We start from the raw sequence: 16,941 nt of genomic DNA, 5'->3' as shown, positions 1-16,941 counted from the left end.
CCACTGCTGTAGATGGCACTTCCGCATAGTGCTGAGGTTTGGTGACGCAAGCAGTTTGCCGGACAATTTATTTCCGACACTGAATGGTTTAACGATGCAAATTCCGTTTCACATGTGACTGAAACAAACAAACGAATACATGTATATACATGCTACTTGTTAAAGACTGGTTCCTTAATTCTTCCAGAATCTAGCCCTATGTTTGGCATTGTAATACATTATGAGGATCCCCGTGCAGGCGAAATCGTCCTTTCAATATTTTTATTAAAACCGCTGACTTCAATTTGAAACTTCTCATAGTTTCATAACATTGACCTAAAAGCTACTTGCATTCGTTATAATATAAAAAATATTTACTAGGGCGGTGTTTTTTGGCACTTACGCTAATCTATAATAAGCACTATAGATATTATTGTATGACCAAGAAAAATGCTTCAAATGTACCCACCTGTATGAGTCAAAACAACTTGCTCCGTGCAAAAGTAGACCAGCAACAACAACACAATCATCTTTAAACCACATCAACAGCTGTCAACTGAATAAATATCTTCTGTATATATATATATATATATACATGTATATATATAAGTTATATATAACACTCGGTGTTTTCCACCACTTATTGTTTGTGTTTGTTACCAGCTAATCTGCTTTTTGAAGCCCTTTTCGGTACTTCAGCACCTCACCTGCCTCTTCACGCATTATACTCGCATGCACGTCATACCAGTTAGATTAAATTTATCGGATATAATTGTCACAGTGACGTAAATGGCAATACAGTATCTGGAATTTTGATAATTGAACTATTGAACTCTGAAATAAAGAGTCAGTCCTCTTTAGCCTAATTACGACAATAGATTGCCAATTATTTCGTTGACTGATGATTGTTTGAGCAAACGTATGCATATTACGTGGGTAGGTTTTCGCGAATTAATTGTACTCTTTACCCTATACCAACACACTATGCGATGCTACGGCAAATAAACTATCAATGCTATGGCTTGAAGTGTGATTTAATGTGGCAATCCTTATATTTTAGCGAAAACAAGACCGAAATTGGTTGTTACATATACCTGATTTACTTGTATGTTAGAGCTGCAACCAACAACACAATCATCTTTAAACCACATCAACAGCTGTCAACTGAATAAATATCTTCTGCTAAAACGGTGTTTTCCACCACTTATTGTTTGTGTTTGTTACCAGCTAATCTGCTTTTTTGAAGCCCTTTTCGGTACTTCAGCACCTCACCTGCCTCTTCACGCATTATACTCGCATGCACGTCATACCAGTTAGATTAAATTTATCGGATATAATTGTCATAGTGACGTAAATGGCAATACAGTATCTGGAATTTTGATAATTGAACTCTTAATCTCTGAAATGAAGAGTCAGTCCTCTTTAGCCTAATTACGACAATAGATTGTCAATTATTTCGTTGACTGATGATTGTTTGAGCAAACGTATGCATATTACGTGGGTAGGTTTTCGCGAATTAATTGTACTCTTTACCCTGTACCAACACACTATGCGATGCTACGGCAAATAAACTATCAATGCTATGGCTTGAAGTGTGATTTAATGTGACAATCCTTATATTTTAGCGAAAACAAGACCGAAATTGGTTGTTACATATACCTGATTTACTTGTATGTTAGAGCTGCAACCAACAAACAGTATCTAATTTGAATTGTGTAAGCTGCATACAGATGGCCACTTTTCCGACCTATGAGGTCTCATCAGTGCAGTTGGTGTTAAGTTATGATCCTTACATATTCGATATCACAATGGAACTTGTTAGCTTGAACTAAATGGAGAAGAGAACACCAAATAGCATGTCACGATACATACGAGGGGTCAATACCCATCATATCTAACCAATGTAAGATTTCGTGTTCAATGCCGTTATTGTCGTTATTTGCCAGTACTTTAGTCACTGCATCAACAGTCATGATACTAAAGCGTCACTTCCAGCACGGATGTAAATTGTTACACCTGCACACGATGTATTTCAATTATAGCCTTTTCAACACAATCAACAAAGGGGGGAAGCAGTTGGGATTTTTTTCAAATGTAATACCATCATTTTTATACTTTTTATCCCATCACAGAGGTCAACTGTCCATCAGGAAGTTACGATAGAACTTACTCAAAGTTAAAAATGTTGACATCCGACTTCAAAGTTGTGTGTAATGACTTTTTGTTTGTGTTATGATTATAGCAGTGATAATGGGGCGCAAGGTAATAATGGCATTTTGGGAAAGAAATGGCAATGTGTTGTGTTTTAGATTTGTCTTGATGTATTTTAATTTTTGACGTTTTTGATGTACAAGCATTTAAACGTTTAGATGGGAAATTGAAAATATAATAGCAGCGAAGGATATGTGCCATGCATATGGTAAATACAGTTTCTCGTAATTCTAAATAATAACCACCCGACATAACAATTTTCATCATCGTACCAACAAAAACACGAATTTTAACAGCGGCAATTACTACTTTTCACTTTCGCAGAAACATGCTTTAAATATGATGATACGTAGATCCAATGTTCATGCACTGACCGTATTGGATAAAATCTTAGTTTTTATTACACACTTAAGCAACAAGTAATTTATTATTCAAACCTCAAAACTACGCAACAAGTAAGGGTGTCAGTTGTTTTTATTGTGGACAAAAAATCTTCACATATTTTTGAATGACTAATAATTTAGTAATATCCAAAAAATAACACAGGGCATACTGTTTACTTTATTTATAAAAACAGTTTATGTAAGATAATCCTGAATACACAAAAGTACGCGTGAATTTGCAACTGGGGGTTCTAAGTATACCATCTCAGTTCTCGTATGCGCCACTTAGCGGACAATTGGAAACTGTAAATTGATTCGATAAAAGCCTTTCTCCTTTGAAATGGGAAAATGCAGAAACTTCCAGATTTACAAAAATCGTTTTCTTTTTGACATATCCCACATACCAACTGCTGCAATTTCCACTTCTGTGCTTCCGAGCCAATTGCACAATGTTTTATGGTAGTTTGAACACAATGGTTGATTGAAGTTTTAGGCAACGAAACGGAATGAACACGAAATAAAGCTTTTGCTCGTTTTCCAGATTAAAACTAATAAGGCCGTTGCAATCTTGTGCACTGTGAATGTTGGTTTTACACGTTCTCATTGCGTCACACAGATTATCCTGTTGGGCTGAACATTGTGAGGACTTATTTAGCTGCTGGATATGTATTTGATCGAATACAGGATGTGAGTGATGTGATGATTGATGTATTTCCAGGGTATATACCATGACATGAAATACAAATGATAGTTAACGATTTATTTACAATGAGTACATGGTGCTGGCCTGCAATTAAAGGAAGCTGATCTTAGTCGTTATTTATTTCTGGCTAAAGTTATAATATTTATTTGACGATAAAAGTTTAGTCTTTAACGAGGTTGACTTGGTCAAGCGTAAATTTGCTATGTAACTCCACAGCTCATTGAAGCTGACAAGTTCTGAAAGAATGTAATGACAGGCAATCGTTCATGTTTTAGCATGATTGTGAATTGAGCGAATTCGGCGGATTTCGCGTTATCATAACCTTACTAATTTCAAATGTCAAGCTGAAGTCTAATACTTTTCTGGAGTATGTTGAACATTTGTTTGTGCGCCAATATGGCCAATGACGTCAATAATAACTTTGTGCTGTGTTGTTGCTTTCACTGGAGCTTTCGAACGCCACGAATACTGGGCAGGCACATAGTGAGTAATGGTTGAATATCGCTAACCGTAAACATACAAGTCTATTGACAAATATTCTCAATGAAACATATGGCACAATTTTAAGTTAAATCACTTTCCAGAACAGCACAAGAAAAACTTGAAAGACTACAAATTGCGGTTACGTACGAGCCCAGTGCATATGTGACATAAATGCATATCGCGTTTGAAATGCAAATACGTGACGGGACGTTGTGGAGATTCGTGACTGTGAATGATGGCAAGCGCGCCGTGCCGAAATTCCTGGGACAGTTGTTGAATGAAGTCTGAAAAGTTGTTAGTTTAGCATTTAAGTTAAAGGTGCGATTATACTTGATGATCATCTGGAAATTGTGAGTACACGGCAAATTACTGTTGGTTAACAATGGTTAACCAAACACACAAATAAAGTATGTTGGCAGCATACTCTCACTATGAATTATAATGATCGCAAAAAGAAACAACATCTATAAAAATATGAAAATGTTTTAAACCCAAGCAAAAAGTCGAAATGTGAACCAATTTTTGTACGGCGCACATATTGTTGACACCCTGGATTAATAGCACAGTGTGCACGATGCATTCAGTTTCACTCATGAATTCACGCTGGCAACGATTACGCATAGGCCTAATTATCAGGAGCCATGTAAGCATTTTGTAGAGTAACATTTGATTTCGCTTCAGTTGTGTGTACAGTATTTCTTCTCTTTTGACATGAAAACACAGTTGGTAACCCGACGCTCAACTATCAGCAGATTAATACGGGGTGTTGTCAACAACAAACTGTCCACCAACGCGCCACTTCCAAGCTCTTGAAATAGTTATTAACACTCTGCCTGCCCATAACAAGTCATAACACTTGTCTGTGTATACCAGAAAACCCGCAAGGCGTGGCATGGACCTCAACAAGGCTTAGCAATCCCTAGAATAGGCGAGAGGGCAAATCATCGTGAAATTGGCCCGAGGAATGGGATATAAGTGGCTGTGCGGTGGCGTATGAAGTGGACAGTAGAGTATGCCTGTTCGAGCGAATAGTTGACCAGCTGTCGCACTGGTATACACAACGGCAGCGGACAGTTCATTCGGGTCAAGTGCTTTTATATATCGAAAAGGCTACGCTCGTATCAGTTATTGTGTGTTGCGACCGAGGTGTGAAGTTAATATTGGTGGATAGTTGGAAACAATGTAATAGAAATTCCAGCTTCCGTTCAAAGTATAGATACACGTTTTTTTAGCTTTTTTGTTTTGTTTGGTGAGGAAATATTTTCGACGCTTGACAACTGTCTGCCAACAGCGATCATGTTTGCACTTTCAGCAAAATATTTTCCCGTAATGTGACTGCGTAAATGGAGTTTTGTATGATTGGGATTGGTAGATTTAAACTGTTTTGCGTTGTTTTTCTCTCTCTAAAAACACGTTTTTCGTTTCGTTTTTTGCTCAAGCAAAGTTGCATGAATGTTTGTTTATTCCAAAAAATGTTTAAAGCCTTCATTACAACGGTCGCAAATAAACATTAATATTGCCATGTAACCAAAAAAATCCGAATCAAACTCGTATATTCCGCATGTGGGAATATACCATGCCGTTTTAAATGTATTAAAGCAATAAAGGTCGACACAGTGTGACTTGGGTGAAACGGGATGCCACGCAATAAACCAGATTAACGGTAAGCGACAAATGTTCGTGTGCGGATAGGTGAATAATTGAAGCCTATGAAATATTCAAGGAACGCCCGGGCGCTCGCCGAAGTGACGCAACAGCGTAAATATGTTTTGCACTGTTGTGACGGATATTCCGTTAGATAACTTGTCAGTGATGTATGTGTAGGTTTGATCCTTTATTTGTTGGCTAAAATGAAAATTTTGGCCGAAATTGACCACTATGTGTTGGATGTCGTGTTGTTTTTTTTGTTGCAGCAGCCATGTAAGGTACTTTTTGTAAATACAGTTTGAAAACATGAGACGGAAACTTGCAGCGATACTGGTAAGTTCATTTTGTTCTTCCTAAATACATACTTTAAAGGTGGTATATTACTCACCATGTATGTATTTAGTGATCGGAGTGTTACTATTTTTGTGCTTTGGAAACGCATTGAACCCTTCTTCACTACCAATAAACATTTAATCTAAACGTCTAATAACTTGCAGGTATTTTTTTTCGCACACATTGCCTATAGTCACGTTGTTCTGACGTTTCCTCCAGCTCGACCAATGGCGTTCGACTACATGGACAACAAAAATTCGGACGCACCATGCGGAATACCCTACGATTCAGGTACTCAAATGTTTTTTTAAAACTTTTTGATAAGGTCAGTGGGATTAGTTTGTGAATGCAGACGGAAAGCGAAGGTCTGTAATAACAGAAAAAGTCTTAAACTACATGCAAATACTTCTTGGCACACCTAAGTTTCACAAAGAGAATGAAATTGCACATGTAGTTTCGACCAAGAAGCAACGACAAACGACAAAAATTTTTTGTTGAAACGGTTTGTTCAAATTCCTCAAAGTTCAATTTTACCTGCGTAGGTTATTCCCAGCATTTAAATTTCGCACAAACGCCCCCAACCGAATTATTGTGCCTGTTCGTACGGAATATTGTGAACAGAGCGAATCGTGCGTCCGATGACATCAGAACGCGATTGCGGTATTTGTGTGTGGGCGGACTGCGTGATGCTGCTGTCGGTTTGGCCACGTGCGTTTGCCATGAATAAAACATGGCGACAATAAAGTCCCGGTGAAACATGTAGGCTAATATTACTTTTTTAATTTCCACTTGCAAAGGGAGTCTGAAATGTAATTTTGTTAGACGGTTGTCCGCTATCTACAAAACAGTTTATTGCTCGCCCACCCGCGTTGTCTTGGATACGCAATATTGTTGGACCCTCCAGTTCTCTTGACGTGCTTATTGTAATTGCTCATGTGCTTACGTTGCTTGGTTTCAATGGTGACGTCACGCAATCTAAACGCCGTCAACAAATCATCAACTGATCCTTTGTTGACGTATTGCTCGAAACAAGAGAAAATCTTGTTCCAGAGAAAATATTTTGCAGTTAAACTTTAAATTATTTGAAATCAATCTATCTGATCGAGATCTCCAATTTTCTATGATTTATCGAAAAAATAAAATTTAATTGGCCATAAAATTATCAAAGCAGTATGAAAAGTCAATAAAGAGACCTAAAGGGCCGAAAGAGTGGCCATCTGTCAGCAACTCACATAGAAATATCCGTTATTTTTCAGAGAACAACATTATTACGACCCTCGTGTCCGGTATAGACTTCACCGTCACGTGGCATGTTGCTTACCCTCACCAGGTAAAGATTTTTGGCGTTTTCAGACACAACTTACTCCTTACATGTGGTCCTACAAGTTAATTCAGAAATCCGCTTTGTCCAAGACCACTCCTGTGGAACACAAACGAGATTTATCAAACTTGACACATAACCTTAGCGTCACAAAATATATGTTTATATTTGTGCAGCTTGTTGCATCGCAGAAGCGACTTCATTTAAAACACACTTTATTTTTTTCACCCTAAAACTGCCCCCTTCCAAAACTAGATGTTTTCCGTAGTGAAAGTTTGTCCTTATTTAGGTGAAGTATTTAGAAGTAACTCTAATCACCACCTTATATTTATGTGGTTACATTCAAGGACAAGTTGTTTTTTGATAGGGTGGATTTAAGATTCAACTTCTCGAGTTGAATGGAGACGTACTCAGCGAACTAACGGAGTCCAAGTTTGTTTCCCAAAACGACTCAACGTAAGTCGTTTTACTGAGTATAATCAACTTACAAACGTAAAGTGAAATAGACCTTCTGACGGAACAAAAGGGTTTTGTTTTTTAGGATAGCCTTTTTTATGTAAAGGCCCGGTAGCAAGAGTAACAGACCATGTATTGCGTTGTACAATTGTTTTATTTGGGTTGTTTGGCTGTGTAATGTACATGTAAGTGCTATCATTCAGAAAAAAGAAATATTTTTGGGAACCCAAATTGCGATGTTCATTTTAGGCTGACTCTAAAATACTTTTGGGTTATTTATGTATGTGGATCGATTCTGGGAATCATTTTCCATTCTGTTGCAAGTGACCCTGACGATTCCACCTTATTTTAAATATACTGGGAGGGGTGGGATTGTACATATTTCCTCAACGCTTGGTTTCTATTTTCTCGCAGCAAACTTTCGCAGACGGTGAGTATTGACTCCAACGTTACCTGCGAGCATTGCGTCCTGAGGATATTGAGACAGGCAAAGGAATGGGAAAAAAATGGCGAAGATTTACATTTCTGGTCATGTGCTGACGTCACTGTCGTGGAGGAGACGGGTGCGCTCAATTTTCAGACAATTGTAATCACGATGACCAAAAAGAATCTGTTTCAATGCAAAAAGAGGAACTTGTCTCCCAATTCTGAAAAATTCGCATGGGCAGACAGAGTGTATATATATATATAGTTTATAACATCGTATTCGCATAAAGTAAGTTTCACTTTTATTAAAACGTTAATTTATTGGATCTTTGTACCTAACAACACTGCAAAAAACACGTATTGCTTTTTTTGTAAGTATGTCTGTACATGATGCAATTAGTTTGCTATTAGTTTAACGACAACAGTAAACTCCACTTGTTTGAACAGACGAGGAATGTTTCGAAGGGAAATGTTTGAACGGTGGAAGCTGTGACGGTGGAAAATGTTCCTGTTTACTCAAGTTTGAAGGGGAAAGGTGTGTGTGATATTGTACACCGATCAAGCGTGTGGTTTGAGTATTTGATAAAGAGACATTAAGCGATAAAAGGAATTGGCGTCAAACTGAGCGCGCAATGTTTGGTAAATATAAACCTGACCGGTCGCAAATTTTAAACTAAATCTCGTTGTATGGTTGCGTCGAGTGTTAGTTTTACGTTTATCATTATATAAACAGTTTAGTAAGTAGAGTAAGCCGAATTCCCCATCTATATGACAAGGAAAATTCATACCTGTGTGTTTGTTTTTTCTCTAAGGTGCGAATATGAAAACGAATGTAGCGAGAACTCGGATTGCAGCGGTCACGGTCAGTGCGTGGATATCGGTTCCACTTATCACCCCAATAAAGTATGCTTCTGCGAAACGGGGTGGATGGGAAAGATGTGCGGGACGTGTAAGTATTCCTATTTTCAATGCCATGAAAAATTGACGAGTATTTTGTGTGCTTGGCAGCAACCTGAATATTTGGAATAGTGAAGATTGTGAAAGTAAAGTGTGCAAACTAATATCGACACTATACCGCTTAAACTTATTGCTATACGAAACTTATTTGCTTATTTCGTCATCATATACGTCGACCTATATTATACGCAATCAAACTGTAGGTTAAGTGGAGGTCTTTGCAAAAACTTAGCAAATTAACTATTCATAATATTTTAATTGAAATGTTTTTCAGTTTCTAAATTGACTGAAGCGAAGCTGAAGAAATCTGAGGAAAAGAAGTTCCGTAAAATCAAACTCTACGAAAAGCCTGAATTCAGGTACAAAACACAACTGCTTGCACCACGAACTTTTGATGATAAAATACCTTTTGTTCAGTTTATTTTGGAGATTGACTGGTGATGACAAGGATGAGATAGAAATCGCAATTCGAGCCACCACAGACAGTTGGTGCGCCATCGGGTGGCGGCCAGGCGACGTAGACCAACACTGCAAGGTTGGTATTGTTTTTGTAAATCAGGGAAATAGATTCGAATAATGTAAGCAGCAGACAGATGGCCACTGTTTCGATCTAAAAGGTCTCATCAGTGCAGCTGGTGTGACTTTTAGACGATTTTGCTTCGAATTAGTTTATGTTCATTTATTGATTTGATACTATTTCTAATTGTTTCAATGCTGGCCAATTCAACCAATGTACCTGCTGCAATATGACTCCAAAATGACTGACGGAAAAAATAGTTTTTGCCAGAAGGTCATCTTTATCGAGAATTACATTACGCCTGGCAGCAACAGCAGCGCATTAAATGTCTGTAGTTATCCTTGTTCGTAACTCTTCGCTTACTGAAACAGACTACATGGAAATATCCAGCATATGTCTCCAATGCAACTACATGGTTTCACTTACATCGTATTTTTGCAGATTTTTCCCACTCGCCACCTTCTGAAAGCAGATCCGGATGCAAACGATCCATCGGATGTTGTGGAGGAGGAGGAGGTAGAATACGAGGAAGAGGAGATTGACGAAAAAGAAGAGGCGGGTGCAGAAAGTGAAGGTGGGAAGTCGGGTTTACAGTTTTAAAATTGTACAGACGTAATTTTTGAAATTTTTTTCTGTTCAGATAAAAGTCGCAGGCGAAGGAAGAGGCGGAAGCGAGCGGTCGTTGACAAACAAAAGGATAATGTACGCTCTAATACTAACACACTTATTAAACAATCTAATGATTTGCGACGCTTCGACAGAATCCTGCTGTAAATGTATTTCTATAATATCCTCTTGATCATACTATTTTTTGTTTGTTTGTGAATGAGAAGATCACATTTTGTTGTTTAATGAAATTCTTTAAACAAAACTAAAGTAATTTGAACATGACACGTAAGCACATTGCCTCAAACTCTTTCCAGTCGATTTATCAACTTTATATTGTATGGAAATACTGTTGTATTTTCAGGCCAATGAAATTGAAAGGCTGTGTCTAGAAGGAAATAAAACCGCGGCCGGAGAATGGGCGAAGAAAAGTTTTGATGAAGATTCTGGCAGCGAAGGTATGATTCAACAAATGCCACCATCCTTTGCTTTTAATTTGTGATTTATGCTTGAAATTATACAATGATGATCGGTATGACCACAAAGCAACCCAGAATACTATAAATTTTAAATAAATGCCAGACGAATAGCGACCTGAAAAACACTTGGCCTTATTTATTCCACCGTATTGGCGATAGGAAAACAATGCTGCTTAACTTGAAGATTTATAAAAACATCGAAACAATTCTGCATCAGGTGATGAGAAGGAAGACGAAAGCAGCAAAGATTCAGAAGATGATGACGTCGATGAAGAGAAAGAGGAAATCGAAAAACCTGAACCTGAACCTGAACCGAATGGAGAGAAGAATTCACTGCATCCTATGGACTGCATGGACATCATCTATGGTAGCTTTTAATGAATATTTTACAGTAAAATATTGTATCATGAAATAAATTCCTAAACAGTTCTATCCCGATATGAGTGGCTTAACGCCGTCTATATCAAACACGTTTCTCAGTAAATTGTTAACATAGATTTCTAAGTTTATAATCAATGGGAATTAAAAATTACCGCAAATTTGATTAAGGGACCTTTTCTACGGTTTTGCAACCGACATAAAACCGTAGGAGACGTAATATTTTCTATATCTAGTCGCCGCCAGGGGGAAGTTGCACAGAATTCTTGACAGTTACAGCCGAGATCGTTCTACACCCCACCTTGATGAATGGTTTGGAGGGACTGCGGATTTGATTGCTGGAGTAGCCAGTAGAGATAAGGGAATTATGCACGTGCGCCTCATTCGGTACTTATTTCATACGTAACTGCTTTGCTTTCTAGGTGTTCAAAGTAGTTGTGTACGGAATCGTAAAGATTATGTATTCCTGTTCACCTCTGCACATGTTCACCTGAGCGAAAAAATCCACTTTTTTTAATACCGGCGATGCCTTACTGTGTACAAAATCATGTTTAGCATTTTATATGTAATTTAATTGCTTGGAGGTTTACCTTCATTATACACTTAGTCATATGCTAATCTCCCTCAGCAAGCTGGTAACGAAAGACGACAGCGACCAACCTTTATTAGACCAAAAAATGAAGCTTATTTGGGCGAGGGGCCAAACTCCCACCAAGTTCTACCATCGTCCCTTCAGTGGCCTGGAGGTGTGCGAAGCCTCAGACTACAATTATTACAGGCAAGTACGCACTGTTTTCTTTCACCAGCAGTAGAACTTGGTTGTCATTATTACCGCTATTCCTAATCTTAAATGATGAAGTCTGGCCGATATTAGCTATTACGATACACGTCATTTCAAAAATTCAATATCAATAATTTGTAAGTCACACCATAGCTGCACTGATGAGACCTATTAGATCGAAGTGGCCCTGTCTGCTGCTCAACTTACAAAACAATTTTTTTTTCTCGCTTTGACGTGCCATTTGCGCTCAAACGTTATTATAGTGAAGGCATATAGGTTTGATCAGGTAGCAATGACTGCATTTGCCTGTTTGATTTATTCATGCTATTATTGCCTACAAATACTCACTGTTTTTTAATTAACTGGTCTGACAACTATAGAACGTTCGGTTTCGGAAAGGTAATTAATGTCAAAACAGCAAAAGACACTTTAAACTGGAATTGGTGAGCAGTATGGTACGGTAACGTAACGCCGCACACATTAAATATTTAGAGCCTAATCACCGGTTTAAAGAGGTCTGAAGTTCCTGACACTGATCAAATAGAAGATATGAAAAGAGAGTCACGTAGGAAGTGACCGTTGGTGGCTGATAACATCCATATTGTTATGGCTTCCCTGATCGGGTTGTCTCCTGTCACAAACAGTTGCAAATAAATTCTACCTTCGTTTCTTTGGTTGTACTTCGTTAACAGTATATTATATTAGCAAGATGGAAAAATTTTCAGTCAAATTTATCAATCGTTTTATTCTTTTACAGCCGTCTTAAGTTTTAAAATTTTCCCAAGTTTTTAAGGCATGGTTTGTTGGTCATTCCATATTATAAAGTTTGTTATTTTCAGAGTTAACGAACTGAAATATCACGGAACGAAGCCTTCTCAAAGAGGAAGTCTCACCTATAACCCGTATGGTAAAACAAAATTTCATTTGCAAAACTTAAACGAGATATACTGTATGCCATAAAATCATAGGACCACGTAACATTTGAATAAAAGCGTTTCGTTTTAAATGTGCCTTAGTCATATTTTTAAATACTTAACCTTTCTTTTGCCAAAATCTAGCTCAACTTAGTGTAAAATCCTTTTAAAAATACCTTGAAGATGGGAAGTTTAAGAAAAGCCACCAATAAAGCGATTTAATCCGGTTAATGCAGATAATCCGAAAAAAGAAAAGGAAAACGAAGTAGAAACCGGCTCGTTCACCCACCCTAAAGACTGCGAGAGCGACTGCGATTACAAAGCCGAATGGAGGTATAGAAAATCCAGTGACTTGATCCACTTTAGCGTTGAGGCAAGAGTGGAGGCGGAGGAATGGGCTGGTATAGGATTTTCGGAAGACAAAAAAATGGTTAGGGGTGTGTGCTGTGATTATGTGAATGATTGTAATCTATAATTAAAGTAAAATATGCAATATTTTTTAATTCTGGGTAACCACAGGTCGCTGCTATTTTATCAATAATTTGCATTTAAATTTTTCAATGGAAACCTATGTTTTTAAATATTAACAAAAACACATCTAAAGTTGCGCATATACATATATATTTACGCTGTGGACAACCACAGCCAGTTATGCCTGTTACAACCCATCATTATATCCACTGCCAAAATATAGGCTTTTAATGGACACCGTAAGGACAATGTAGTTGGTAATATATTTAGTATGAGCACATTTGAAAGTTCGCGTCAAACTTCGCAACATGTTAACAAAACTTTTAACATTGACATTGGCATGCTAAAATTAGAAAAACTTACAAAATGGGGTTTCGGCTCCCAGGAAAATTCCGACGCCGTGGTCGCCTGGGTGGAGCCCTCTAGTGGTAAACTTACCATCACCGATCGGTGGCTGAAGTCGAAAAGTGTAGAAGGCGTGGCACTCGACAACGGGCCGAGCTCCTTGAGCAACTCCAGAGGATGGTATATCGACGGAAAACTGAAGTTCTTCTTCACCAGGGCACGTGACACCGAGGTTTGTTCAAGAATGAGTCGAAATCATGTCAATTTACAATGGCGTTTAAAAAGAAACACATGACTAAAAAATGTAAAAAATTGAAATTTTTGTATGACGAAAATAAACACATTGACTCTTGTTTTTTTGTGACCAGACCTAAACTTGTATTTGTTGACACGATTCCTCTTGAAAAAACAATAAAGCTTAAGGTAACTATGCAGGATGATAACGACCTGGCTCTAACCGAATGTCGCCATTTTCTGTACGCCTGGGGAGGAAGCATAGAGAAGGGGGATATCGGAAAACACACAAATACCGAAGTGAGCGGAGAAAAAATATGTTTTGGTGAGTTTATCCACACTTTATGTTTTCTCCTGCTTTCAAAACATACGTCATTAGAATTTTGGTCGACTTTTATCAGCAAAAGTAAAATAAAAATTTTTTAAAATAATTTGCAACAAAGCGATGTAAGTTTTCTCTTGCGATGTAAATTAAACTTGATTTGCTGTTAATACAAAACGTAATAGTGGTTTACATCGTTTATAATACTGTTTCTTCAGGATCGAGTCCTGCCTACAGAGCATCCCTTCTCTTTTCATTAGTTTGTTCGTTAACTTCTGTTTATCTGAGCATGTTATCCCACGTCTGATGATTTGAGGAAAGGTAGCACCACCTTGTAGGGTCGCCCTCCGACATATTATTTGCCTTATTTGCTTCCTGGAAAGCGATTTTGTGTCTAAAATTTTGTGACGTCTTCAAAGGTGGAATTGTGTAGCTTTTGAACGTAGATTTGTGCGAGAGAATGCTCAAAAAAATTGGTGTTAGCTCGACTGCTGTTATCACAAACTGCCTTACTTCCAAACCTGAAAAGTATCGTGAATGCTTGCAATACAAGTGTCTCTTTTTCAAACAGTGTCTATCTTAAAGTTATTGTGTACCATGTTGTATAAAGCAGGTTATCCTCTCGAAAAAGCCAACATCTAGCAAGATTTTCAACGGTTCACCAACAAAACAACAAGAAATTTTGGAAATGTTTTTAGTGATGCCGAACCGAAAAATAGGGATTGTCAAATTTTATTAGACTGAATACTCATGCTATATGAATTATTAATTCGGGGTATTTCAGAGTGGCTAGCCAAAATGTCAAAAAAAGCGAATTAATTGATTGCCGAATAGTTCAACCCATCATTATGCTACGTTAATTGCGCAAGCGTCGCAACCCAACACCTATTAGAGGCAATCTGACTTTAACAAAGAACTGATGCTCGCATATCGTAATGTAGAGAAAAGGTTGTATCAGAGTTTAATTGAATCAAAAGAGTTTAAATCGTCTGACAAATTATCATAACAACTTTTCGTTGACATACGTGATAGTGACGACGACGCAGCTATAGCGTGAGATGGAGTCAATACGCCTTACCTTCATAAATTGTTAATATGTATGAAATAGGCCTACGTAATAAATACAATTTTGGGTATGTACGGGGTGCGTGAAACATTCGAGCAAGGCATCCTGGACGATGGATGTAGGGCCGAAACTTGATTTTATTTTCATGTGATAAAATATTAAAAAATATATGATTTTATTCCGTCGGTTCGGGTCAAAATCTAACTAAATCTAACTCCTTTGTGGAAGGAATAGCGCAAATGGACAATTTTAACATATTTCACGTAAAGAATAGGTGACTTGGTGGTTAATTTAAACGAGTTTGAGAATATTAAAATCTAAATTAGCCGATTGCCTTTCACGTCACAATGATTCTCTTCAGGAAAATTAAATCGATCAACGCGACCCGAGCTTAAAAACGTAGTAGTCGCTGAGGTACACAGTAATGAAAGTTAGAAGAGACTTTTGAAGGCGAGCACTAAAAAAGTACGTGTGGAAACTATGTTGTACCAAGCAATGCCAAAGTTGACACTTAATCTATCGCAGGAAATTATTATTGTTGGGTTATTTTGCTTAGAAATGATGATTGTGTTAATGTTGGTTTTGAGCTTTTGTGCGAATCATGTCGTCTTAACTCAATTTGGTGAGTAAAAATACATATGGAAGGCAATTATTCTAGGCCATGATATCGTTAATATTTCTTCTCTGAACATATTACAAATGTTTCAAAACATTTCTACACTAGCAATTTTGTTTGCAATTTATGACAAACGCAAGCAAAATGATGATTTATTTTTTTGTCAGTCACTTGCGAGACGGAGTTTTCGATGTTGAATTATTCAATCTCGGAAGTAATCTGTCCATCAAACTGCTTGAAGGAAAACTCGGCGTTATGTGGAAGAGGCATCTACGCTAATGGCCCCGTGTGTTTGGCAGCAATACAGGAACAACTTATTGATGGTGAGACACTTAATCCAATACCGCTAAAATTTACAATTCATTTAGAAACAATTATATTTTTAACGTTTAAATTTTTGTTTTGTTTTCAACAGTAGTGACAACATAATTCCAAAAGCTGTAGTGCGTTTTATAAGCCGCGGCGGTTATATAATTGACCAAGAGTGAAACATCCAAGTCCTCTTCATCATGAATATAATTAATTTCTGTAAATTTGCACAAAACACATGTTTGTGGTATTTTGCATATAAATTCTACCAACAATCACCAAAATCACCATTATCATACGATACGCCATCACCAATCTCATACTACATACCATCACTTCCTTTAAACCTTATTATTGAAGGCTACCTCAGAGGAAATGAGAAATGCAATGAAAATAATGCATCGTTTTCCACAGATTCTGGAGGATTAATTCGAGTATACCAAACTTTGAGAAGTTTTCTACCAGCATCGATTGACACAGATGTTTGTGGAATTGTTGGAAAAACAGCATTCAGGTTTGAAAGTGAGGAAATGTTACAGAGAACAAAATTGAAAGTAAGTTGTTAGCAGTAGATATTTTACTACAACAGTTTGTTTTCAGTGACTTGTTCAACATCCGGCAACAACCAGCACACAATTACAAAGGTCATTTGCCCCTCTGGATGCCAAGGTCAAACCTACTCGTGTGGAAACAATGCTTTCCACTTGAACAGTTCGTTATGCTCCGCTGCGATCGAAGCGGGAAAACTTACAGGTGAATATTAAGTGGTAAACAAAATCCTGTCTAAAATTCAACAAATTCGAAGCTACTGGTGGCGAAATAACGGTCTACAAGTACACGAACGGAAGCAACATATTTATCAACACATACACCTACGGAAACCTTGGAAAGAAATGCAATGCTTTATCTTGGTTTACATTTTCAGGTAAGTGTCGTAGTGGTAAATATAATGCATTCGTGCTGTTCAATAATGAAGAAAACAACGTCTTACTCAAAAATGCGAA

The 16,941-nt window shown here is 37.5% G+C and overlaps 1 protein-coding gene across 1 annotated transcript; it reads left to right on the top strand.

Annotated features, from left to right (window-relative positions):
* The first annotated feature begins 5,704 nt into the window (after positions 1 to 5,704).
* Positions 5,705 to 14,298, top strand: LOC145911808 (uncharacterized). Its single transcript, XM_082999249.1, has 20 exons — positions 5,705 to 5,739; positions 5,904 to 6,030; positions 6,996 to 7,069; positions 7,428 to 7,516; positions 7,931 to 8,079; positions 8,390 to 8,477; positions 8,755 to 8,891; positions 9,174 to 9,258; positions 9,317 to 9,434; positions 9,858 to 9,990; positions 10,057 to 10,118; positions 10,387 to 10,480; positions 10,719 to 10,868; positions 11,116 to 11,266; positions 11,508 to 11,657; positions 12,500 to 12,567; positions 12,811 to 13,004; positions 13,431 to 13,622; positions 13,826 to 13,949; positions 14,165 to 14,298. The coding sequence occupies exons 1-20, from the start codon at positions 5,713 to 5,715 to the stop codon at positions 14,251 to 14,253; spliced, it is 2,301 nt and encodes a 766-aa protein (XP_082855375.1). The 5' UTR covers positions 5,705 to 5,712; the 3' UTR covers positions 14,254 to 14,298.
* The last annotated feature ends 2,643 nt before the right edge of the window (positions 14,299 to 16,941 follow it).

Source organism: Ascidia mentula, chromosome 1 (genome assembly GCF_947561715.1).
Source record: "Ascidia mentula chromosome 1, kaAscMent1.1, whole genome shotgun sequence".
Lineage (NCBI taxonomy): Eukaryota > Metazoa > Chordata > Ascidiacea > Phlebobranchia > Ascidiidae > Ascidia > Ascidia mentula.
Note: the sequence above shows the minus strand (reverse complement) of the source record. Positions and strands in the feature narration are given on the sequence as shown.

Coding starts and splice junctions, on each gene's coding strand:
- LOC145911808 (XM_082999249.1), top strand. CDS start 5,713: ATGAGACGGAAACTTGCAGCGATACTG. Junction 9,259..9,316: donor TACGAAAAGCCTGAATTCAG/GTACAAAACACA, acceptor CCTTTTGTTCAG/TTTATTTTGGAGATTGACTG. Junction 9,435..9,857: donor ACGTAGACCAACACTGCAAG/GTTGGTATTGTT, acceptor GTATTTTTGCAG/ATTTTTCCCACTCGCCACCT.